Genomic DNA, 24572 nt, shown 5'->3' with positions numbered 1-24572 from the left:
AGGACGGACGTCTTTTCTCAGGGTCGCCGGGACGTTTCGACATCGAGCACGAAGGCAGTTAGGTCAAGTTAAGAGTAAACGTAAATAATAGCGTTCAATTTCGCTGACAATGGGCATTCAAAGAAAGCAAGGTTTGCGTAACAGCTCGCGGAGAATACAACTGAAGCTCAATCAAACCGGCGTCGCATGTACGCGTTGCGGATGCTATAATACGGGTCGTGTTGGTCAGTTTATCCGAAGCCAAGTAAATTCGTTACCATAAGCTATTAGGAAGCTTGTTTAACGGAAAGGTTATCCACCACCTTTCCGTTTCGAATCGTGATGAAATTCGAAAACATTAACTACCCAATAACATTCCTCACAACCTAAATCCTAAAGCATAAACGAAAAGCATCTGTCCTTTATAATTCTTTGGAAGACGACAAAAAAATGTATACTCTTTCCATTCTTTGCTTACATTTGACTCGAATAAAATTCCAAATATTTGTGCTTCTCGCGAGCGCGTGTAAAATTTCTTATTCCTGTTGACAGTATTGCGCTGCAACCTCGGCGCAACGCAGTCAAACCAAAATTAGTTGGGGCTCGCGAAATCTGCTTAAATATTTAATTGAAAACGCTTCCCGGTACCGCGAGGCTACACTCGCTGAATTTCTACGAACGGTAAATAGTGCAGGCGGACTGTATTCCTTGTCTCTATTGATTAAGCCACCGATGGAGTGTACAAAGGGTGTTGGCTTCTTCGTCGGGCAGAGCTTGATGGGTCGGGAGGCCGTATTTGTGTTCAATCCTGTTATAAATCTGACGATGATTATATTCTACGTGTGGAAGGATGACCGCTTATGCACAGTCGCTTCACACAGCCCCGTCCGCATCTACCGGTTAATGAACTCCTACCACCAGAAGCGTACAATAGAAAATACACAGAAACATCCGTAACTGAAAAATTCACGTCCCAAAGAGACTACCAAAAAAAAAAAAAAAAAAAACAAGAAATCGTTATAACAGAAAATCCTGTGAGGCAAAATCAGCCCCCGAAGTTTCCACAGATCTTCCTCGTTTTAATCATGGCTTTACGGTGGCTTTGACCCGCGAATTATTCAGCATGCAATGTACAATTCAGTGCAACTCAAAGATGCTTTCCAGGGGTCGTAAACTTTTTCGTTGGTTGTGCGAAATATTGATTCTTACGTCCCTGGTAGAGCCTCTGGGTTGGGTAAGTTTTCGAATGAAAATATAAATAATATTGTCGACCGGTCGGTTAACATTTTGTTTTCGGACTTTTTTAAGCAGCAGTTAATAAATGACTCCTAACTTTCTGGTAGGGTCGACTGATTTTCTGTACGCCCATTTTAATTGCTTCGTCGTCAAATTAGTTAACGCTAAACCTGCCAGATTTTGTGCAATCTGTATTACAATATGTGCCTGGAACCATAATTCCAATAAGTGTAAAATAACAAATATGGAATCGGTCTTCGACCTGCGGTCGAGTTTAGAGTTAAATGAACGAATGAAATTCTTCTAATCAGACAGAAAGTTTAAATCGTAATTCAGGAATACAAGCAGTCAACGTGTCGTCGAGGCAGCTTGTTCTTCGCCAATTTCGCATGTGCATCGTGATGTATAATTTTTTGCACCGTTCGAAATTGCTGGAATAAACGGCCGCAGTACATAGTTCCACCGAACAATGTCTCGAAAAAACGACGACATGCTCGAGCTTCTGTAGCACTGGTGGTTCCATCGATTGAGCAGAAGCTAACTGTTCCGCTGGAACACGCTGGTAGGCTTCCCGCTCCAGATACGACGCGTAATTTCATCGTATGTATAATTTATTTTCGGCGTTTATTGTTTCGCGGAAGCTGAGCCGTTCCCCGATTGACCATTCAGGAGGATGGAGATGCTAAAGCCTCCACCACCACCGTCGCAACTGAGCACCGTGTCCCGCGAACACGTTTCATATAGGTAATGCCATGCAAACTGTCTGATCGGCTTAATGAGGATGTACTCCGTCTGAATGACGAGTGCGAATTACGGCGGTAACGCGCGAGTTCTCCCGATGAACGGCATAAACGGCATAAACCGATATATACATGTATTTATAACGAGCGCGTAGCTGCGCGGAACTACCGTTTTTTTTTTTTTATAGCTCAATCCATTCTCCGCGAACATCTGATCGATCTATCTGGGCTCCGTTTCCGCGATGAAATCCCGCAAAACCGGGGAATATCGATTAAGTCATTAGCCGGTTTTTCTCGGAATCGAATCTAGAAAAAGATCACGCGGCTCGTCGCTCTTCCACCGAGTGACAGTGTGCACCTGCGTCACTTTTAACGCGGGTAACATCTACACGATTTTTTCGACACGTTTCATTTACTCCCGGGTGGTGTTTTCAACGCGCGTTTCCCTGTTCGTGCAAAGAAGAGACGAATTCCCATACGAATTCATTATATCGATATAAAATTGCTTCGAGTGCAAAAGATTAAAAAACGAAAACGTTAACAAGCGAGGGTCGATGCCGGTGAAAATGGCTTGTTAAAAAGGAGAGGAGCGCGCGACGATAATTCGCGCAACCATGCACCATTATGGCAGTCCTCGGATTTCTCGGGAGTAACGAGGAACGCTTCGATGATCTCAATTAAAAGTCTCCGACGGGAGATTCGAAACTTTGGGGTTCGGTGTGTGTGTGTGTGTGTGTATGTGCGCGCGCGCGTGTCGGTGTGTACGGGACTCGCGGGAGAAATGGAAAAGCATCGGCGACGTCGCGTCGCGTCGCGTCGTCTGTCGGCTTGCCGCGGGACTTTCAAAGCGTTCTGGAACTGTGACCTCGCTACCGATAATCATCCCGCACGCATACGCGACGGTTAGTTAACGACCCCCATTCAGCCGTTCCACACCGTGAAAAAGAGGCGCGCACCGCCCGTGGAAAATCCGCCGGGCCACCGGTAATCACCGTGTACGTTTTTGCGGTAATCTCCTGAACAAGTTCGTGGCACGTGTTCCTGCTTCTTCGGACGATTTGGTCGCTTTGGCAGCTGGCGGAAGCTCGGAGAGCATAATCTCTGCGATTGTTACCCATGACATGCAACTACGAAACTGCGGGTCTTTATGCCGGAAGAAAAATCGTTCGAGTCGTTTGTAACGGACCGACGTTGAAGATGTAATTGTCTTGAAATCTTTTTAACGTGCTTGAAGAAGAGAATTAATTGAGAGATTTGTTAAGAGATTTTCTTCTGCCAAGTTTCATTTAATTTTATTTCGGTATACAATCTTCAAACCATTTTAACGTCCTTACGGAAGAGAATGAGAAACCTTGTGCCAGGTTTCGTTCGAGCGTGTCTTGTTTCATTTGACTTTATTTGGGTATACAATTTATATAGAGTTCACAATTTGACTGTGACTCTTGGCAACAGCCCGGCGCAGGAATAAAAGAGTCGTCTCGGAATGCTCTCTAGAAAAGCTGCAACAGGAGACCAATTAGAAAGACTCCAGGAATAAACCCATGAAATGTTTATCGTCCATAAAAACGTCTCTCTTCTCTCGGAAAGTTCGAGAATTTTTTCGAGCAGCAATCTAGACATAAAACCGTCTGCATAATACATTGTAGGCCGATGTCTCGTAAAAAGCGACTTGCGAGGAGAATCAATCGAAGCTCCATTGAAAACACTCCCACTCCCAGGGTAATAGGAAAATTTAATGAACGTCATGAATGGAAAGTGTCTTTCGAATCGTGTGTGACCAAACGGTATGAATCATCGATGACTGTAGAAACAGTTATGTCACTTGTGCCCGGAATGTGTGAGCCGTAACAAGAACAGTACGTCCGGCGAAGAAAGTGTAAACAGATTGGATAATGCCGGCTTGATCGAGTGCTGCGTAAATTAATCTGTAATTGCGAAAAAATAAAAAGATAACAGTACAAAAAATCCTCATCGGGTCACCGATAAAAATGGACAAAAAAAATATTTTTATCGCGTCAAAGTAAACAAGGAACAAGCATTTAGATAATTTAATTTCTGACGATCCAATGAGTGCAAAAAATTTGCAAAATCTGCAAAAAGTTCACTGATCTGCCCGCGATCCAAGTACCCAAATTTTTTTGCTCGATTTATGGATGGCGGTGCGAGGTAACTTGGTATAATCGGTGGTTGCGAGTGTATGTGGCGCGACCGAGGTTTGCAAAAACGCCGCAAAACGAAAAAGCTGGGATTCGTCACGTTTCCTCGCGTGTAGCAGCTAGCCAGCGCACACGTCGTGGTATTTCGAGTTACGTAACTCGAGGTGTAACGTCTTCTTATTTTCCAGGGTCGCGTTTAACGGTACGAGAGAAAGGTGATTAACGAACGAAAAGATAAAAATAACTGGATTAAATTGCCGGGCGTGACGCGAGCAACGTCTACGATCTTAATTACGTTCATAAACCTTTTAGACGGGTCGTTGATGCTAACTCACAGTTAGCCGGATGATTTTATCGCCCTTTAGAGTATCCCTTTGGCGTCCCTTACAGCAAGTGGCTGCTACACAATTTCTTCCGTCTGTTCGAAAGATTCTTCTACAATGCCGGCGTTGCCCAGAATAACTGCAGACGTCACGGCGATGATACAGCCTTTCGTTTATATCCGTGATGTTAACAAACAGCGTAACGCACTCCTCCCAACTTCGGTAACAGGAGTTAACACGTTTATATCCTCCATTCTCTTCTCCTACGTTTTATTCATTAGCTGATTCTTCGATCCTATTATACCGGTCGTAAAAACTTATGCATTCATGGCCTCTGAAATTTTTTTTTAAAACGCCGGAGTATAAGATTCGACAGAATTTAGTGCGATTCTGATAATCAAATTTTATGCGATTCTACTCTCTCGAAATTGGTCTACAAAAATTACAAATTGCACAAACGTCCACAGTCTAATAACAATATTTAATTACCATTTTTAAGCGTTTCAGAGAATTATGTTACGTTCATTGTAATCGCGCTTTTCCAAATTTCGTTATTGAATCCTTCAAACTCAGACGAGTAATTTCGATTAATTCGCCGGTTTACTGTGTCGTAAAGTGATGTGCATGCAAATAATTTACAGCTCGTGTTACGAAGCATAAATTGGCAAGCGATTGAACAAAATACGAACAACTTCTTCACCGTTTTAATTGAGAAATAGTATACAACAGAAAACATTTTCCCCATACAGTATCGAGTGTGCAGAACGAACACTGTTCCCCTATAATCTCCGTTGTTAATGAGCCGATTAAAGTTTTATTGTCGCGAATGACACGGTTCGGATGGGCTTCGAAGACGGGGCAGCACTAAAAATTTTACGCCGTGTTTACCGCGGCATTTCCAGCTGATCTTTCCCATTTACGACTACATTGTTATTTTTGTCTGTGATTCAGCGGTCGGATAAACCTTTTATCGATTCTACCCGCAAACGTTCTTCACTGTTATCTCTCTCTCTCTCTTACGAGAAACGCAAATGTTTACGGAGTATCCCGAGTATTCCAGGCGAGAGAACTGGACCATCCGCTCCGAATACCGAGATTGGAATCTGAAAATCGGGGTTGGCATCAGCTGATACCTGCAGCACAACTTCCCATGCCATGGACATTATATAATCGATCTCGCGAGCGACCACTACATTTGCATCTGGATTACCAAAGCGTTTCGATCGTTGCGTACACCCCGGCGATTGTTGTTCCGCGGAGATAACTGGCCGCCTTTCGGCCATAAAGTGTATAAAGCGCGGTTTAACGATGTCCCATTTAATTCTGTTCCGTTCGACCGGCTAAGCGATCGCTATAATAACGCCGAATTCTAATGCTCTATTTAATTTTATTCCACCGGAACATTTCCCACGGTGTTCAACCACCTGCAATTGCATTTTCGCGCCGCGATGGAGAATCGATGCGAAATTAGCCACAGAACTGATCCCGAAACAGCCACGTGAGTTTTAGGAAAAAAAAATTGTTTTCTAAAAATTATACTTGAAAATTTCTTGCAGTAACAATATTACTGATTTCTGTTAACGGATACGTGTCCTTGTATTTTATTATTTTATTCATACCATGAATGTATAAATATTCGTAGTGTATTGATAGCGGTGTGGTAGAAGAGTCTGACCATGGTCAGCCTTATCTACTTATCCTCAACTTTAATTTCTTTGCTAATTCGTACAGGAAAGTGTCACTGCACATTTCAAACTAATTAATGATCTTCTGTCAGTAATTCTTTATTCCAGGAACGAAGGATTTAAGAGCCCAGAAATAAAGGACAATACGAATTCATTACGACCGGAAGTAAAAGATTATGCCGTCTTTCATTCGCAGGTTTCATCAACGTGTCCAGGGATGATTAACGAACAAGCAACATCTGGTTTGTGATTAATGTGCAATTTTTGTGTTCCCAGTTACCGGTGATGGCTCCCTTTGTGCCGTCTTTTGTCAGTGTCCGATTTAGGACACGAAACCTTGCGAATAATGAAAACCTATCAGGGACACATCGCGCGAGGTATTGTCGATGCAGCTGCGCCATGTGTTGCACCACGTGTCATTGATTTTCGTCGGTCCACTCATTACCACGGGCTTGCTAATTATTTACCGTGATTCATGTTTAATATTTGAGGATAATTATTAGCGGTAAGGACAACGTGCTCGCAATCGAACACTTCGAATCTAAAACACTTTAAAAACCGTGACCACAGAGTAATTGAAAAAGCAACACTAAACACGTTTCTATGTATAAATAACAGAACTAAAAATACTTTGGCAATCCTAAGCGATGCGTTGGACGACTGCAAAAATTCGTACCTCATTTTCACAGACTACGAGAGGTTCTTTCCAGGAAACGGTGCTTTTAAAAAATTAGAGAACATGGCGGCTATGGCAGTTGATTAATAAAACTGTTATTTTAAAGTGCAGCGTTTCCTGTGTGAAATTCAGATCGGGAACGGACTTCTGCAGTCGTCCAATGGAGAATGCGAATTGTTTCGAGGAAAATCGATTGAAACGATTCTGGTCACATCGGGAGCCATGCAGATTTCTCGATGAAAATAAGGAGAGCGCCTCATGGCTACGCGTTCGCACGATAGAAACGCAATCTGGATTCGAGTGCACTATCGCACTCGTACGCGGCTGGAATGTCATGCCGCTTAGAAAGACGTCAATGAATCGAATCAGGGTGAACGCACTCCGTGCTGATTTTCAGGTCGAAAGTCATGGTCATTCCCGATAGAAAAGGAACGTGGCCTTAGACTAAAAAACGAGTCGTTTCAATTAGTCCGTGTCCCAGCTTCCGTGTCTCCTAATGAGATAACGAAATTGCGTTAACATCTTATCTCAAGATTCCGATCGCGATTTCTCCGGTTTCCTAACTGCTCATTTCAATAAAGATCGAATCAGACTAGCATTGCAATTCCAGTGCAACCGTAGTTCTTCGTTTTCTTTTTTTATTTAATAGCATCCGTGACATTTATTTTAACAACTCCTTACCGTAGCCGAAGGCCATTGCAAGTGGTAGATAATGCTGGTTCCTGGTAAGTAAATAATTGATTCGCTCAACAAGTGAGTGTACATCCAGTTACGCTGTGGCTTTCGATCGTCCCCTCGTTTTCTAACGCGCCTAATTCTCTCGCGTCATTGCCACTATTCTTCTAACCCTCAGCACTCGAATGACGACACCGGGGTACGATTAAAAATTGCCGTGCTATTATTTAAAACAATTTTTGTATTACCATGCTTGTATCTGAGAAATTCCTAAGAATTGAAGTAAACGATGCGATATGTAAATATTCTAGGTCAAAAAATGTCTTGTGAATTTTTAAAAGATCTGTGAAAATATTCCCCCCAAACAAAATGAAGCGACGAATTTGAGAACGACGTACATGCGAGCTATTAATTGCTGAAAGCCTCCCAATCAAGATAAGAGCGCAGCAAACAAAAGGAAAGATAAGTAACACGTCAATTCTGATTTCCAGGAGCTACGAGACAAAACGATCGGCAGGAATGGTGAGTGGAATTTAGTATGGCGACCATAGCTCGCCGCGAGGTGGTGAGTTGCAAGGTATCATTGATTCAGCGCGACAATCGTGAGAGTGAACGTCACAGCGAGAACTCGTGAAAATTGTTCGGCACGCGTGGAGAAATTATTCAGACGAAAGTTCTACGATTTAAAGGGGGTCGGTCGACGTGTTTACTTTCGAGAGAGAGAGAGAGAGAGAGAGAGAGAGAGAGAGAGAGAGAGAGAGAAATATTTCTCGATGACTATGCATGCCAGAAGTATATGGCTATCTCTTTTCAACCGACGAGCCTGTAGTATATGTCTCTTCTGATTACTCATTATTATGCATGCTTCGTGCGTCAATATCTTCTGTCCGCGTTGCTAGTCGCCAAGTGACTCAGCGCCGTGCTGAGAACTCCAATTTCGATCGGCGAGACCGACTTTTCGGTACGAAATTCGCTTAAACGATGCAATTACTGCTGCAAACGTCGCCAAATCCGTTTAATCGCGCGTACACCTGCATTAACTAATTTATAACCGTGTGTGCCGAATGATTGCACGCGAAATAGCCGATCGGTACGTATACAAGTAGAATTTTCGAAGCTGCAAGAGCGATAATTTTTCGAGAGAATTAAATTCCCGCATTGATACTGGATCGTTTGTAAGACTTGGCAAATTAATAGTAATTTTTGTTGTGCATTTGCGACGCATGTGACAACTTCCCGATTGGGTTATGCTCGTTTCATGTGATACGGACTTGTCGTAGAGGATCGATGAGGCTTCTCTATCTATCTAGAGGAACCGGCTAAATATCGAGTGATATTTATTTTTAAAAGGGTGGTAAGGGTAGTTCCTTCGTACCGAATCGCTCGTTCGCCCGCTGGTTTCGTGTCCTACAAAAGTGTAGATACGGCGACTGGGATCGATTTTTCCCTAAGGTCATCTCTCGAAATACCTCGTCGCGAAATGAGGAGAACCTCTTGATAAGGGCCGCCATTTGATCGCATTCCTACATTGTTCCCTTCCTCGCTGTTCTCCGCGAGCATCGATTCGGTTTTTCTGTCGTACACGAAAATGGCACGCCCGCTGAAAGGCCAGGAAACAATTAATAAACGGAACTGCGAGAGCCTTCCTGGAAAATTGCAATTCTCGATCCTCTTAATTCGCGAAAATCATTTGCGAGCAGCAAGTTAAACTGTCCATTGAGCCGGGAAATGCTGCTCTAAATTAACGCAAAAAACCGCTGTCGGTCAAACGACCGGCATATAAGACATTTTCTTCGATCGAGCGAATTAAATTTTGGAATTCCAGGCAAATTAGTCATTCGCGTGTCTATTGCCATCGAGTTTTGTTTCGATTGCCGCAAGGTGATATTTTTCCGAAGCTTTTTGGAGCACAGTGTCGATCGATAAGAGCACTACAATGCGCACCGTATCAGAAAGCACTCGTTGTGTTGGCTGATAATGATACGTGTACTCTTATATAACCGTTGCAATGTGGGTCGCGGAAATTGTTAGAACGGTGCCGCTTTGAAACGAAAGAAGTCCTCGCTCGTCCCGTCCCATTTCAAACCGCTCCACACTTCTAACGAGATCTTTACACGCGATTTTCTGTACGCGCTGCACGCGGTGTCGTCGCGCGGCTAATTTCACGTGCGCTGCAAACTCAAAAGTTATACAAGAATTTCCAACAAACTCGCCGTTCAAATCGCAACACTTTCTCGAAGCTATTTACCTATGAATTCGCGAAATTAATTCCGCCACGTCGATGGAACACATACCTATCGCCACTGAAGAAGTATCAGGTGCAATTGAAAACCTTCGTGCAGAAACCGGGTAAGTCCAGACTTTGATTCAAATTGTTTAATTCAAACAGTCGACAATACATAAAAATATATAGTTCTTCAACATGTACAATCTTACTGAAAGACCTGGTTTTTGCATCGAAGATTTCGAACAGCGTCGATTAAATGTGGCTTCTCGTCGAAAATATTGGGTCGGTGAAAAAGTTCGTGACCGACTTCGTATTAAGATGCAACAAGAAATTCTACCTCGTCTAATCATTCGAGCGAATGAAGACACACGGTAGATGTTTTCTGCAGTCTTGTAGAAACCGATTAATGTCAAAGAAGGGGTTAATTGCAGCGTTAAGGCGATCTTACGGCGCAATCGCGGCAGATATTCATTTGTCGGCGGAGGATCGGTATTGCTCGCTCATTAGGTGTTGCGCAAAGTTTAGCAGCACATGAAGTAACAACCACGGCTTAGCGGAAAGCCACAAGTGGTACCCTGAAGCAGCGAGTTCGGTAAACTGCATCAGGGAAACCTCGTCGCTCATCCTGCCGGCTCACTTTCAAGCTTCTTTCTATGATCATACGTTCCAACCGCCTGACGATTTTCTCGACGAACGATATCGGTCACTGTTCGTATGAACTACGAGCGCAAGTCACGGTTCCTCGGTGCTACTTCTGGTGAACATCGTTCCTCGCGCTCTTCCAGCCACATCTGGCAACAGTTGACTTTTTCTATTTCCCGAATTTAAGCAGGAGCTGAAAGATCGCCGTTTTCAGCCTGCTGAAGTGATCGAGGGTTGGTCCGAGACGCCGGGAGCTTTGATCTCTCTAAAACCATACCTTGGAAATGATTAAAACCCTCCGAAAGTCGAAGTCTGCGACTCGAAGGCGTTTCCGGCTACCGATTAAATGTATAGTTACTTTCTTCTTGAAATCCACGTTGAACTGGTATAGTTGTCATTCGGTGTTGTCAAGTCCGATTATCAGGGAAATTTATTTTATTTTATGTTGCGTATCGGTCAAGTGTCTCAGGTATTATCTAGATTCTGGTGTCAAACGTGGATCAGGTCCAGGCATACTCGCAGCAAAAATTTTTCTTTGAAGATGCGATCTTCGCCGGCTTGTCGAACCGTGCAACGAGTTACGAGAACGAGATTGAGAATGAGTTATCGATCCTTGGAAAGGATCGCGCACGGAAGTGGTTCTGCAGGAGGAGCTAATTGCGCCTCGTACCGATCATGGATCATGGATCGTGACTGGTAAGCCCCATGGAATTTGGGACAAGTTCAGCAGGATCGCCTAAGCGAGACGGCAAGATGGAGGCCAGAGGCGTTTGGAAGGTCGAAGGTGAAAAGCGGGAACCCGTTAACCAAGAAAAGTTCCGTCGTGCTGAAATACTGTTTGCTTTGTAGCTGCGCCACGCCGTCTGAAATCTTCCACCTCGTCCGTTTCCATTCTATTTCCAGCGAATGGGTCACTGGCGACCCGCGCGTCTCAAAGCTTTCCATGCACGCGAAATATTCGTGGTTTTTGCTCGGAGGACTAGCAGAAGACCATCGTCTTCCGATTCGAAGGAGTCTGGCTCGCCTCGACCGCAAGATATGCTCTCATTCGTTCCACCGGTTTGTGGCTCGTCGCGCTCGATGGATTTTACCCGACAGTATTTGCGAGGCGATGCAAATCCTTTTTTTTTTTAATTCGCGGTTTTACGTCGCATCTGTTGAGGGATAATTAACAACGACGCCGAGACGAGTTTATTAAGATCGTGATCAGCAGAGAAGAGATTGTTAGGAGAGTGGTTGTCATGAACATGCAAATCTTTGTCATGTTCCCGAATAGATAATTGAGTCAAGGACGAGCGGATCGAAGGGAATCGAGCTGGTAGTGGGACGTTCATAGGAGCATACATCGCGGATTAAAGGAGATCCAGAGGGAAATTATGCGAAGGATCCGCGGGTTAGCAGCGGAGAACGGAGCATAACAGGGTTGGAGCTTAACAGCGCGTATATCCGCGAAAATCGAATATGGAAGACGACTCGGTCGGTGTAAAGCGTTAGATCTAATTAATAACCGTCTAATTAACGTTTCAGGTGTCCGGCTAAGAATAGCGCGGCGCTGCCGAGCGGCGTTGTCAAGATTATACGATCATTTCAATTCTGTGCATCAGGCGATCGGATCCTTCGCTGAAACGAAAGTAATTAAATCTGTTCTTCTTCGTTATGAGGAATGTTGCGTTAATGGGATTTTAAAGCGCCGCGCACGGGAGATGCTTATCGGTGAGCTTCGTGACGCGTGACTGCAGCAATATAGTAATTTCGAATTCGAAAAAAAAATTGTGCAGGCTTCTTTATAGGCTTTTCGGGGATATAGATACGCGGAAAAGTGGAATATGCAGGTGTTGCGACAACCTCAAGGCGCCGGAAGCTCTCACGAATCCATCAAATATTCAAGATCCACAGTAACGATCGTGTACCAATCGATCTTACGACTATTCGGGTGTCTTTCTCACTTCGGCCGAACCGGAGAGCGAAACCCACCGTTACACGGATCACAACAATCATCTGTTTTGCCGTAACGTCTAATATTCCGCTTTCTTGCGGTCCATGAGAACCGTACTCGTGATTAGGTGTGTGCTTCTAGGAGGAACGAAGCGCTGATCGGAGGGTGCAATTTCACACATCGACGCAGATTTCAACATTGTTGCTCCTTCCGTGTACAGAGAGAGAGAAAGAGCAGAGTACATACCAGTCTAATGCTATGTTATCACATGACTGCGACTCTCTACCCAAAACCGAGAATCAAAGAGACTCCATTGGAAAGCGAGACCTCGAAGAGCTCTCGGATTCTGCGTTCGCGAACAGCCTGATCAAATATGCTGTCGAGTCCTCGATTATGATGCGAGATGGTCGAAAACCTTTTTACATTGACTTCTCACGCTGGGAAACATCAATCTCGTCTTGCGGACTTTTTTAAGAAACAAAGAATGACGATAGTTCCCATTGGATGGTCAACGGAAGTCAATTCCTTCGCGTAATAATTTGAATGTTTCGCATCATCGTGTGACCGAGACAATGCGCGTTGGTTGCGTTTCGTGTAAACTGGGAGCAGCCGGGGTGAACAAACGGCGATTCATCGATGGAAGCCGGTTGTCTCTGGAGCAAGTGCAACTATTTATGGAAGAGGAACATCATACTCTCGTAACACACTTTGAACCTCGAGCTAGGTGCACGGTGGGACACGTGTCTCGTTCGAGCCGGGTTCTCGCGTCCGTCTGTTGAGAGTTGCGGGGCCACGGTATCGATCGAGGATACAATTTTACACATCGATGAAGATTTCGACACGGCTCTCGTTTTGGAGAGAGTGCAATGGATTAGCGGGAAGAACTGCAAGAGAAAATCGAAGAGGCACGCTACGCCGTTCCATTCAGATAACCCACTTTCGTTCGTCGGTATGCACGTACCATCTCTCGATCGACGTGTCGTCGTTTTCACGGATTTATGGTTTCGCGGCATCGTGCGGTCTATCATAATCCCGGATATCTCGCGGCACGGAAATTTTCGCGGGCCGCGTATCCGAGATGAATTAAAATTAGATCTATCGACGCGTCGTCGACGTTTTCATGGTTTTATGGTTTCGGAGTATTTATCGCGATCGATCGTAATCCCGGATATCTTCGTGGCACAGACATTTTCGCCGAATTGTATCCCGGTAGAATCAAAATAAAATCATTCGAGCGCGAGACCTACATTCTGCTCTTTTACTGCGGGTTTTTCATTTGCATTCGAGTTGAAAAAGACGGCGGAGACTCGCGATTTATAATGCGAAACTTGGCAATGCAGCGGCAAGACTTTCAGCGCTGCCGAGGAACGTTCTTTTGGTAAAAGGACAAAAATGGTGGAGACGATTTAAGGAGGGCAATGAGTCGCTGGAGGACGGGTCACATTTAGGACGTTCGTCTGCACACAAAGCGAACGCTGCGAGCGTGTATGTACGTTCGCGCAAGAAAATGTCGCGACAAAGCGGCGATGTGTCCGAGACGACGGAATGCTTCCATTGTTGTTGAAAAATGTATTATTTCCTGCATCCTCGAGTAGAAAATTTACGATACACCGAGCACAATTTGCTCGCGACGAAGTATGTGCATCATGCTCGATTGCTCGAGAAATCAATGATCCTCGAAACGTGGAGGAAGGAAAGCGGTAGCGATCGAAAACTGCAAATTGATCGATCAACGAGAGCCGCAAGCACAGAAAACAATTTCGTCGATGTTTTAAGAAATGAAAGAGAAAAAGGTTTATTTTGTAATTCGAATTGACCATCTTTTTAACCTATGGAAGGGCTAAAAATACCCCCTGTGGATTGCAATTCAGATTGTCTAATAACATGCATGTACTGTAACTATAAATCTACCAGGTGCCTGGATATTTATGAGCAATAGCGTAGGTATAGTGCACGGTAAATGTAGTCCAAGGCTCGCGATCTACACTAACGTACAGGTCTGTTAAAAACTATAGATATCCTGACATCTCAGACAATCCACTATTCCTTCGAGAATTGTGAATTTAACTTAAGAAATTATTGAATAATCGACCAGGTCGATCTTAAAGAATTACGTAAGCTGTTCTAAAAAAAATTCTCAATCGCGAGAATCGGCTCTTACGGTCACGCAATTACAAATTACACGATTCGCCATAATTAGCTGAGACGTCCACGTGATCTCATTTGACTTGCCCGCTCAGTAGAAGTCCAATATTTGAGCCAAAACAGTTCGGTGGATTAAAGTTCGGTGCTTATCTCGCCGTATCACCCCTTAAACTCATCGGTCAACAGAACGAAAATCTTTGACCGTGGCTGAAAGCTCGATTAGCTGAATCAATTTGCGTTCAGATCGTTAGGGATGTTTAACGGGAAAATGGACGGGAAAGTTTCTTGGTAGTAGGTGGTGTACAATCATCGCGTGACGTCCAAAAATATTTCTGGACGAGACTGTAGGTGAAGATCCACGTTATCCGATAAAAAAAGGTTCCCGCAGTAAAAACGATGTATCGAGGTAAACGTGTGTACGCGACAAAATCAAATCTTATCTCGCACGGTCGCCTCGCTTTTCACTTTTCAGCGGCGACTACGACGACGACGGCGGCGGCGGCTACAATCTTTCCGTGGTTATGAAAGAACACCGCGCCGGTGAGAAAGAGGAAAAGACAGTGTGCGTCTTGATTGTGATCGCGATGGCGGCGCCGATGTTCCTGGAAAAATGCTCGCCGATGGCCGATCGATCCGCGAAAGATAGGAACCGGGCCTCGGAAAGCACTGTTTCGAACTGGTTCGTAAAGGTTCAGATTAAAAACTGCCCCAAAGAACCTTCCTTTCCACCGAAAATTCCCAACTCGTCTCAGTTAGTTTCTTATCTTGGTTTCCGTATCGGATCCGAAACATTCTGCGTCGGAATTTATTGTTTAATATATATATTTTAATATATATTAAATGCGTAGATCGTTTTCTTGCAGAATAGGTGTTCCCAAATGTGTTGAATTCAATGAGAAAAATTCGCCCTATCGAGCACGGGCCCGTACAGTGACCACCAACCCGTAAAGGGTTAAAAAGACTTCGCATACCATCGGGCGTTCCGTTCACTATCGTGCCCGACATTACTCACGTAACGTCCTTTCGGATAATTAATGCGCGTTACGTGATCCGGTCGTCTATAGGCGGTCTCAAAACAAGCGTTACAAGTTTGCGATTGAAATTATGGCACGGGAACCGCTTAGGGGACGTCCCTAGAAGCTTAGAGGGGCGAAAAAATCGATTTCGTTTGAGGATGCACCCTCCGGAGACGACTGTGGGATTTCTTAACCCTCGTGCAGGCAACCGGAATGCGAAAATAATTTTAAAGCTTACCTAAAACGTAGAACATTGTCAAAGGGACCGTAACAAATGCGTAAAAATATTAATTGATCTGTACTTGTGAACAGTAATTGACGGGTGCAAATTATTTGAACGTACGCGGAAAGTTGGCTCGCTCGAATGGCTCCAGATGCGGCAATTTTATTGCGGAAATTACCTGTATATATTTCTTTGCATTTTATTGCTTGTAGGTGAATCGAACCAGCGGACGTTAATTATCGAATGATTTGCCTCCAGTCGAGACTTTCTCGTTTCATTTTCGTTCGGTAAGATTTAGTCCGGCGATTCTACAGGCATGCAAGAAATTAGTAAGCTCCGCACGTTAGGTTTTCACTTTTTATGGGTTTTATGCGCTCCTCTAGAAAGAGAGAAGATCGATTTCAACAGGTGGGCTTTCTAAGCTGCACGGGAAAGGTAAATGAGACGGAAAGACATTAAGAAAAGAGATCCCTGCGCAGTGTGATCTAGTGTAATCTCTGATAATGTATTGTCCTATATGTCGACTAAATTTTACCCATTCGTTTCGAACGCTTTTCCCGCGGCTCTCGATCCCTTTCAAGTCGGCCACCTTGTACAGCGAATTGAGATTCTAAATCGCACCTCGATCACCATCTATATTCTCCTGGCACGTCATTGGTTTAAGCAATGTTGACACTAGAAATGCTAACGCGCAGCTTATTGCAATTCTCAACGGTAGGTCTGCGCCCCTAACTCATTTCCAGGACCATTATCACCGCAGGCAAACCGCAAAGATCATTTCCACGTATCCCACTCGTGGCATTCACTTTCCTACTTGCGAACAATGTAGTTATCAACTTTTTAATAGCTCGACGCGGTGCGATTTTAAACAAAATTCCACGATGTTAAAACTTAATGGGAATTCGCCCTGAAATACATCTAATACGTTTTCCATTTCGTAATCTGCTATTGCCTAGCGCGATTACAGCTATGAAATGGTTGCGTCGAGAAACTCGACATTATAAACGAGATCGAATTAATTTAGTTAATATTTCGTGCACAGTCCGTTATAATCAGAGTACGGATCTGCATGCAAAATAAAAATCCCCTACCTCAATTGTAACAAACTGGACCAAATAGAAATTTCCTTTCCTAATAAGCTTAATAAATTGAAGATAATATAACAATTGTTCTAAATCATTCTAACGTTTTTACTGTTTTTCTTGCCCAAATAAATCGAGCATCGGCAGATTCCTTATAGGGTAAGCGCCACCCGATTACTGTGTCTATATTAATTATACTTATTTCTAAAGCATAATGAATATTAGCATATATATTAACTGATTTTAATGAAAAAATTTAATATCTCTTTTTTAATATTCATTACGCTTAAGAAATAAGTATAATTAATAATAATAATATTGCTTTATTCAGCCTTACAGCCAAGAATTGGACTCGGTTTACAATCTCCTATAATTACAACAAAATAGAACTATCTTATCCACGCATAAGTATAATTAATGTAGGCAAAGTAATTGGGTCCCTTACCCTATTCGTATGTAATTGTACGATTGAATGCTAGTTTAGTACGCGTGCCAACAGTTTCGGTCGTGGTCATGGCATTTTTATTTATCGCAACTGAATTTATTTAGGAAACCGAAATTTCGCAATTGTTCGAAAGCAGAGGAACTCGAGAGGGATGGGTTTCATCGACCATTTCTATCTATTTACAGGTAACACACGGTAGAATACAGGCTGTAGAATCGGTTCGCGTAAAATCATGCGGAAAGACAGCACGTTCGTACACTAACAGGGAATGTGATAGCATGGTCTCGAGACTGAGAACGTGGTGAGAGTACGGAAACTTGGATAGTCGCCAATTTATACAACATCTAAACGGTCTCGGCTCCGAGGATTTTGCTCCTTTCGAGTACTCCAACTTATTTAGTGTGAACTAGAATTCGCCTACCTCGTGTTCAACAAACGTGAAATTTTATTCAACCCGTTTGGTCGAACATTTGTCCATTCAATGTTTAGTGTAATTTCTGTTCCAGTTACTGTTTTATTTAATTGACCATCTATGCTTGTATCTATTATTTCTTATACGAATGGATTACCTCGTTAACTTATTATTCTCTATTTTTTTATTATTATTTTGTGTGTGTATATATATTCTAGTCTAGGTACTTTCTAGTGAAATTCTATATTGCTTCAATTGATAAGATCTAGGACTCCGGACCTACAGTGTTTGGTATGAATAGATTACTGACTTGTTGAATCATTATTTTCCATGAATATCTGTAGGGAATAAATAAAGCCCCACGACGATCTCTAAATTGCTTGTTCGGTGAATAATGTTCAGCGTAACGTCGAGTCTAGTTACTTTCTAGTTTCAGTAAATATTTCTACATTGTTTCATTGATAAAAGATTCATTGACCTTCTCCGATGTACGGTTCCGTGACGCGTAAACGCAACTACGGCAAGCTCGACAGTGGAAACGAGCTGGTGGTCCAACAAAACGAGGAAAGAAAACAATCGAATCAATAACGCAACGATACAGACACAGATTCGAATGAGCTGTTTAAACAACGCGAATGACAGGTTGGCCAGTTTACGGTGCACGCTTTCTAGTGAAAAATTCTAGATGCGCGGTGACAGATAACCGTGATTTATGATCCGATATTTGATCTGGCAGTCAGGTGGAAACCGAATCTATGACTATCGACCTATTTCGTGACTCAGTCGGCCCCGGTGCGCCAGGGCAGTGGACGTCTAAGAAATTTTTCTGATCGCATATCGGGACTACCTGTTAAAGGAGATGAGCCAAAAACTAACAGTTAGCCGATGGTAAACGGTTCGTTCCGGTCACACTCTGGTGAAGGATATGGGTTAACCTCGTAACGTCGACGTATCGTGAAGGAAACGGTGTTTCCCGGAAAGATTTGGTTAGTTTCTACCTTGACACGATTTTATTTGCAAACTGGCGATACAATCGTGATTGCCCACGTCTCTTTTGGAGCACGGCAGGGACCGTAAACAAGGGAACACCGTAATCCGGTCCGGTACGGTCTAGTAACTTTTGCGATGACATTAGATCACCGTCGGACTAATTCCCTTTGACGCTCGACTCGAATTAATTGTGCCTGTCGGGCCAAATTGAACGAGTCTCCGGCGAGAACACTCGGCATCGATTATTTCGCACGTTAAAGACGCGACATGTGTGTTGGGGGACGTCGTTCGCACTGCCACAATCTGTCGGCAATATGCGCGAGTAATTCGGCCGACGGATAAAAACGCGTGGAATGGAAACACGCGCGCTTTCGTACAATCCGCTGTTGCTGTTAGTACTCACCGAAGGCAATTCCTCGGGGCGAATGATCCGACTGGCGGCGATATCCTTCCAGATCACCGAGAAAAAACTAACCAAAAATCGTATCCACGTGTACGGGGTGAAACTAATCACGACACTGAGACACCCACTGAATTCGCGAACGGCACGCGATCCGATGACACTTTCGACGCGCGATTTTACGGCTGTGGAATTTCGTCACGTCGCGCGTTCTTTCAAGAAACGGTACAAACGCTCATATTGCTGCCTCGCAGAGTGAATTACCAGCTTCCCTCTCTGATCAGCAGCCGATGGGCGTGGCTTAGCTCCGTCGACGCTCGAGGACACACGACCGAGCACGACTGAGCTCCATTGGCCGATCCGGAGACTGATTAACGCGCCTATTCGAGATGCGCGGCGAATCAAACGTTGCGCGCGGAACTTGAACGCCTTAGAAACGAACTGGGACCGTCAGACGTTAATACGTATGCAGATTTTTATAAACGAATTGGTAGGAACTGTATTTGAATAAGTTAGAAACGGGTATTCTATTAACAATATTATTATGCCGCAAATGTCATACAGAAAAATGCGTACCAGTGCTATCTGTTGTCGAAACTAGTGTACTAGGGACGCGCGGCGAATTAAATATCGCGCGAAATTTAAACTGTTTAGAGATAAACCGTACAGGTTGCGGATGTTTTCACAAATACAGATCTTTGTAGACAAATTTATGGGAATTGGATTCAAGTAAACATTAAATGGCCACTAATTAAATGTTATTAAACCATAAATTTCGCCTGAAGAAGTTGAAGATTAGCGGTATCCATTTTCGAAATTAGCATACTAGAGAATTTGAATTTTCGTCAGTCATTGTGACAAATACTTTGTTTGCACACACATATTTTTGTAGATAAGCTTCTTTGTTAATTGCATAATGTTTAATTTAAAAAGCGTCATACGGCTGTTATCATGTCACGTGTGTAGTAGCGTGCACCAATGTGAACAGCGCTTTCAGATATCTCGAACTCTCGAAGAAGTGTTACTCAGTGTTGCTTGTATCATGGCACTCTAACAAATTTTAGTTTATAAGTAATAGCTAAATATATTATGAAACATGCCTGTAATCATCGCAAATAAAGTACAGTGCTATTGTAAATATAATCGGTTTATAAATAAGTTAAAATAACAAAGGACACGTAACATATGTTTATTCAAATATAACCTCCACGAATGATAACCTTCACTCAAAGAAAAACAGAAATTTCTATACTTCATGAATTATTTTCTTTCTCGTGTATAATCCATTGTTAGTTTTATCAAAAAATATAAAATATAATGACCTACGCGCGGTAGTCGTAAAATCACAACAACAATTGACCAACTTTTCACTCTATTTCGGACGTACTACCCTTACTATTGTAACATAAATGTTTTTCATTTCAGACCAACGCAGAGTTGACTCCAGAAGAACAATGGAAGTAAGAAACTATTATAATACGCTATGAACAATAAATTTATATAGTTAAAACTTAGATCAAATTCGCGTATAATATGCCGAGTCATTCGTCTACATAAGTAAACAAATAATTTGCGGCGTACTTGTATCGATCGATTATAAGCATTGCAATTTGCAGTTATTTCCGCGAGTAGTTATGAAAATTGATATTTCAGGTTGGAGCACGTACAAATGCACGAGCGGCACAAGGGACACGAGACGATGCACGCGCAGATAATAATCATTTCTTTAGTAACGTTATTGGCAGCACAGATTGTGTTATTTCAGTGGAAGAAATGCCATTTCAGATCGTACCAAGTAAGACAACTTCACTATTTCATTCTAGAAACTATCGAACTGCTTTGAGCATCTAAAGAATCCAATACTTTTCCTGCAGTTTGTAACTTTAATTTTTATGTGGATTATACCATTCGGAATAAGCTTACAAAATCACTGGTGGAAGTTTACATTTTTTTGGTTGGTGTTCTCCTGTATAACAGGACTAGTCGTAAGAAAGGCTGTTCAAAAGCCGATCATCTGTACGACGCCAAGGTACATTGTGACATTCACTAGGGAACTAGCGTTCCATAGCATTCGATAATTCAATTCTCTCTTCTTGTAGACTGGTGTACAAATGGTTTCTGTTTATTTATAAGCTGAGCTACGTGTTAGGTATAATGAGTTACATTATAATATTAGCAACGTTTTTCGGTTTGAACATGGCGTTCGAAGTGAAGCCACAAGAGTGGATGGATTGTGGGATACTGTTGTTGTTTTATGGTCTCTATTTCGGGGTGTTAGGGAGAGACATCGCTGAGATATGCGCGGACAAGATGGCTTCGCATATTGGGGTACGTAAAATCGAGAGAACAGAGTGTCGTTAGCGTAATCTAGGAATGTGAGTCGGCTACATCACATAATTTGCAGTATTATGTGCCAGGCCAAATGCCCACGAGGATTTTAGAGCCGAACGTGTGCGCCATTTGTGGGAACAAACTTTTAGTGTCGGAGGATGAACCCGGCGTTATAGAAAATACGTATAAACTGAATTGTGAGCACGTTTTCCACGAGTTCTGCATCAGGGGTTGGTGCATCGTTGGGAAAAAGCAGACGTGTCCGTATTGCAAAGAGAAAGTCGACCTTAAGAAAATGTTCCACAATCCGTATCCTTGGTACAAATTGGCTCTCTTTTCAGTGAAACAGTCGTTCTTTTCATAAAAACCTTAACAAAACACGAAGATGGGAACGTCCTCACATTTTGTACGGCCAGTTGCTCGACTGCATCAGGTGGCTAGTCGCTTGGCAGCCGTTACTCGTAACTCTCGTTCAAGGTATCAATCTGGGCCTAGGCCTTGAGTAAGTAGAGTTACTCTATTAGGAGAAATCCAATCGCACTCACGACATTGTTGTGTTTCTTTTTTTTTCTCTGTGAAAACGAACGACTCATGTAAACGACTGTACGTTTGTATTTTTGTACATATAGTTGCTATTATATGTATTATTTGTAACAACGAATTGTGTTAGAAGCGTGTAATTTAGAGCGTAGGTCGCGACTCGAGATCTAACACGTCCAGTGCCCCGCGTAAATATCATTTATCGCATTGATCATTACTCTGATCTCCTCGCTAGCACAATTTTTATTTTACAATATTATTCGAGAATCGATATTCATGTTTTATTGCGATCACTTTTACACGATTGTGCCGGTCACCGGTGACTAACCAGGGTATTCGACGTGTTAAAATCGATCGCAATGTTGCAGCCACGTTCAGACTCGTATGAATAAAAAGTCCGTGATTTTATTTAGATAGATGAATATTTCCTATCGGGATCGTGTGAAGTCTGTGGGACACTTGCCCTATACTTTGATGACTCTTCCAAAGAACACATTTCCCGATTGTCTGTAGGAACATTTGAATATTTATTTATTTAGTTGGAATTCATAAGTGCAAGCAACTATTGTTCGAAACAACAATGTAACGACGAGTGAGTGTAACGTGTTTTTTAATTTAGACATCCATATTGAAAGTCATTTAGGAAACTGGACTATCAGTGTTGGTTATCCGAATGAATTGAGAACTTGGACGATTGTGCATAGGGGATAGTTCCGACATTGAATTAATAAAGAAAATTACTTATTACCGTCAAAAAAGAAAACAGATCCATTCGGATAATCGATATTAGAATATTCCGGCGCACGGTGCATCGGAATATTTCGAACGAGTGTACCGTTTCTTTTACCATTCCACTTCGCTAAAACAGCTAGTTCCGCTAAGTTCGCACTTTCATCGATTAAACGACATTTTTATATCGCATACTTGTTAATAATAATACGTTTTAAAGATACATGCGAAAAATCATTACCTTCTACGGGAACTACGAGCATAGGAAGTCGTCAATAGAATCGTTTATGAATCGCAATAATTGATTTTGACCAGAGCGTGCCCAGTGAAAGTTCGTTAGTCTAACGATAGAAAAAGAAAGAAAGAAAGATTTTCCTGGAGAGATTCAGGTATTGTCTTTTGCATAGAGGATTCCAGATGCAGTATTTTTCGAACGTAAAGGGATAAACGATACTTAGTAATAAAATTGTGATATATTCCTACATACAAGTATTACCTTACGTATTTCGGAATTTGAATGCCGAAATTAATTTAAATTGATACTTCGCTTCTGTCGGTATAGCGATTCTGGTACCAGTTTGATACGGTGGATCAGTCGAGGACACTCGAACTATCATAAATTTCATTTAAACGAACGTGTCGCGTGTGACGCACACATAAGAATCAACACATTGAACAATATTCGAACGGTTTGCCTCTCGTGCGAACACGATCGACTGAATATAATTTGTGCATTCGAATTTGCTTTTATAATAGCAAGTAAATAAGCTAATTGCGCGCCGATGTCGCCGGCCGAATGGCATCGGGAATATTTATGAGAGAGCATGTGTCCGGCCATTGTGCTACTTGTAACATAAAAATGTACACACGTGTGAATCTTGTACAAATCGTGTTCAAGGATCGAACCGTGCAAACGACGGGGTTGTTCGCGTTATTTCGTGCGTCGAGAAACGCGAACGTACTTTGTTTCTATCATTTATTCTTTCAACGGGACAAACGTTTGCCCCACCTTTGTAAATATCTCGTGGAACCCACCGAATTGTAAGCATTGGCAAAAGGAAATGTTCCGTAATAAATGATATACGAAGATTCCAAGCTCATGTACATTTTATTTCTCATTGGTAAATCATATAAAATCAATCATTGTTGTGACGGGAGCTTACTTAACAATTTGCAATTTATGCTTCAAAGGCACTTGCGCGTGAACATGTTCTATGAAATCAATTCTTGCCGTTTCTCTCTTTCGGTTGCGATCCGTGCGAATATAATTGTTGTTACACCGATCGTAAGCAAAGCATAAATCCGTAGCGTAAGTTTGCTTTCCATTCCGCACAGACGTGAAAAGAATAAAGTATAATGCCATAGAGTACTTACATGGTCTGTAACTTGGTTCAATGTACGAATCAACGAATTTTCTGTGTAATGTTTTCAGCAAAGCGGAACCGGAAATACTTCGTTTCGAAGAAGGCTACAATCCAAAAGACTTGGGCCCGTTACCCGTTGAATCTTAGAAGTCGTTTCATTGGACACACTATTTTAATAAAAAAATTTTATGACAAACAAAATGATGTGATTTTATGATTTAAACGTTAATCGTTACGAGACGTGTCGCAGAAGGTTGTTGGAGGAATGTTTTTTTTTTTGGTCACGGAGCGTGGTACCGTTCCAGGTTTGTAAAGCATATTGGACTAAGAGAACGATGTACAGAGATTTTTTATTTTCTTAAAAACCCTCTCTCTCTCTCTCTCTCTCTCTCTCTCTCGGGTTTTTTCCCTAAGAGACACTCTTAGAAATCGATTTTTCTCGTTAGAAATTTGACACATCGTCACACGAAAAGCAAATCAAATGACAACAACTCTGTCGGGGATCTTACTAAAAGTCTTTACTCAACTCTTATTCATTATCCTATATAGCAAAAAACAATGTTTTATCACATCACGCAGTCGTAGGTACTTTTTTTGCAAATGCTCGGACTGATAGCGAG

At 42.6% G+C, this 24572-nt stretch overlaps 2 protein-coding genes across 11 annotated transcripts in view; one reads left to right on the top strand and one right to left on the bottom strand.

The window, feature by feature from the left end:
• Synd (protein kinase C and casein kinase substrate in neurons protein Synd) overlaps positions 1–19286 on the bottom strand; it is a 46184-nt gene extending 26898 nt beyond the window's left edge. For 4 of the 8 annotated variants that reach the window (XM_076789865.1, XM_076789868.1, XM_076789869.1 and 1 more), the window contains exon 1: positions 18992–19282. The gene's annotated coding sequence lies outside the window, so the exon portion shown is untranslated. Of the gene's footprint in view, positions 1–18991 lie in introns of all 8 variants that reach the window. The other 4 variants (XM_076789871.1, XM_076789872.1, XM_076789873.1 and 1 more) reach the window with 3 other exon arrangements.
• Positions 19287–19963: 677 nt separating this feature from the next.
• Positions 19964–24266, top strand: LOC143355228 (E3 ubiquitin ligase Rnf121). Of its 3 annotated transcripts, none has more exons than XM_076789875.1 (8): positions 19964–20108; positions 20414–20448; positions 20642–20783; positions 20863–21017; positions 21088–21316; positions 21393–21628; positions 21705–21821; positions 24021–24262. In XM_076789875.1, the coding sequence occupies exons 1-8, from the start codon at positions 20085–20087 to the stop codon at positions 24097–24099; spliced, it is 1017 nt and encodes a 338-aa protein (XP_076645990.1). In that variant the 5' UTR covers positions 19964–20084; the 3' UTR covers positions 24100–24262. The 3 variants fall into 3 exon arrangements, with proteins under 3 accessions (XP_076645990.1, XP_076645992.1, XP_076645991.1); XM_076789876.1 differs by lacking the exon at positions 19964–20108 and adding an exon at positions 20170–20264 and having other exon boundaries at positions 24021–24266; XM_076789877.1 differs by lacking the exon at positions 24021–24262 and having other exon boundaries at positions 21705–22958.
• Positions 24267–24572: the final 306 nt, after the last annotated feature.

The sequence above is a fragment of the Halictus rubicundus genome, chromosome 6, assembly GCF_050948215.1.
Source record: "Halictus rubicundus isolate RS-2024b chromosome 6, iyHalRubi1_principal, whole genome shotgun sequence".
NCBI lineage: Eukaryota > Metazoa > Arthropoda > Insecta > Hymenoptera > Halictidae > Halictus > Halictus rubicundus.
The sequence above is the reverse complement of the archived record's forward strand: the minus strand, read 5'-3'. Positions and strand labels throughout refer to the sequence as shown.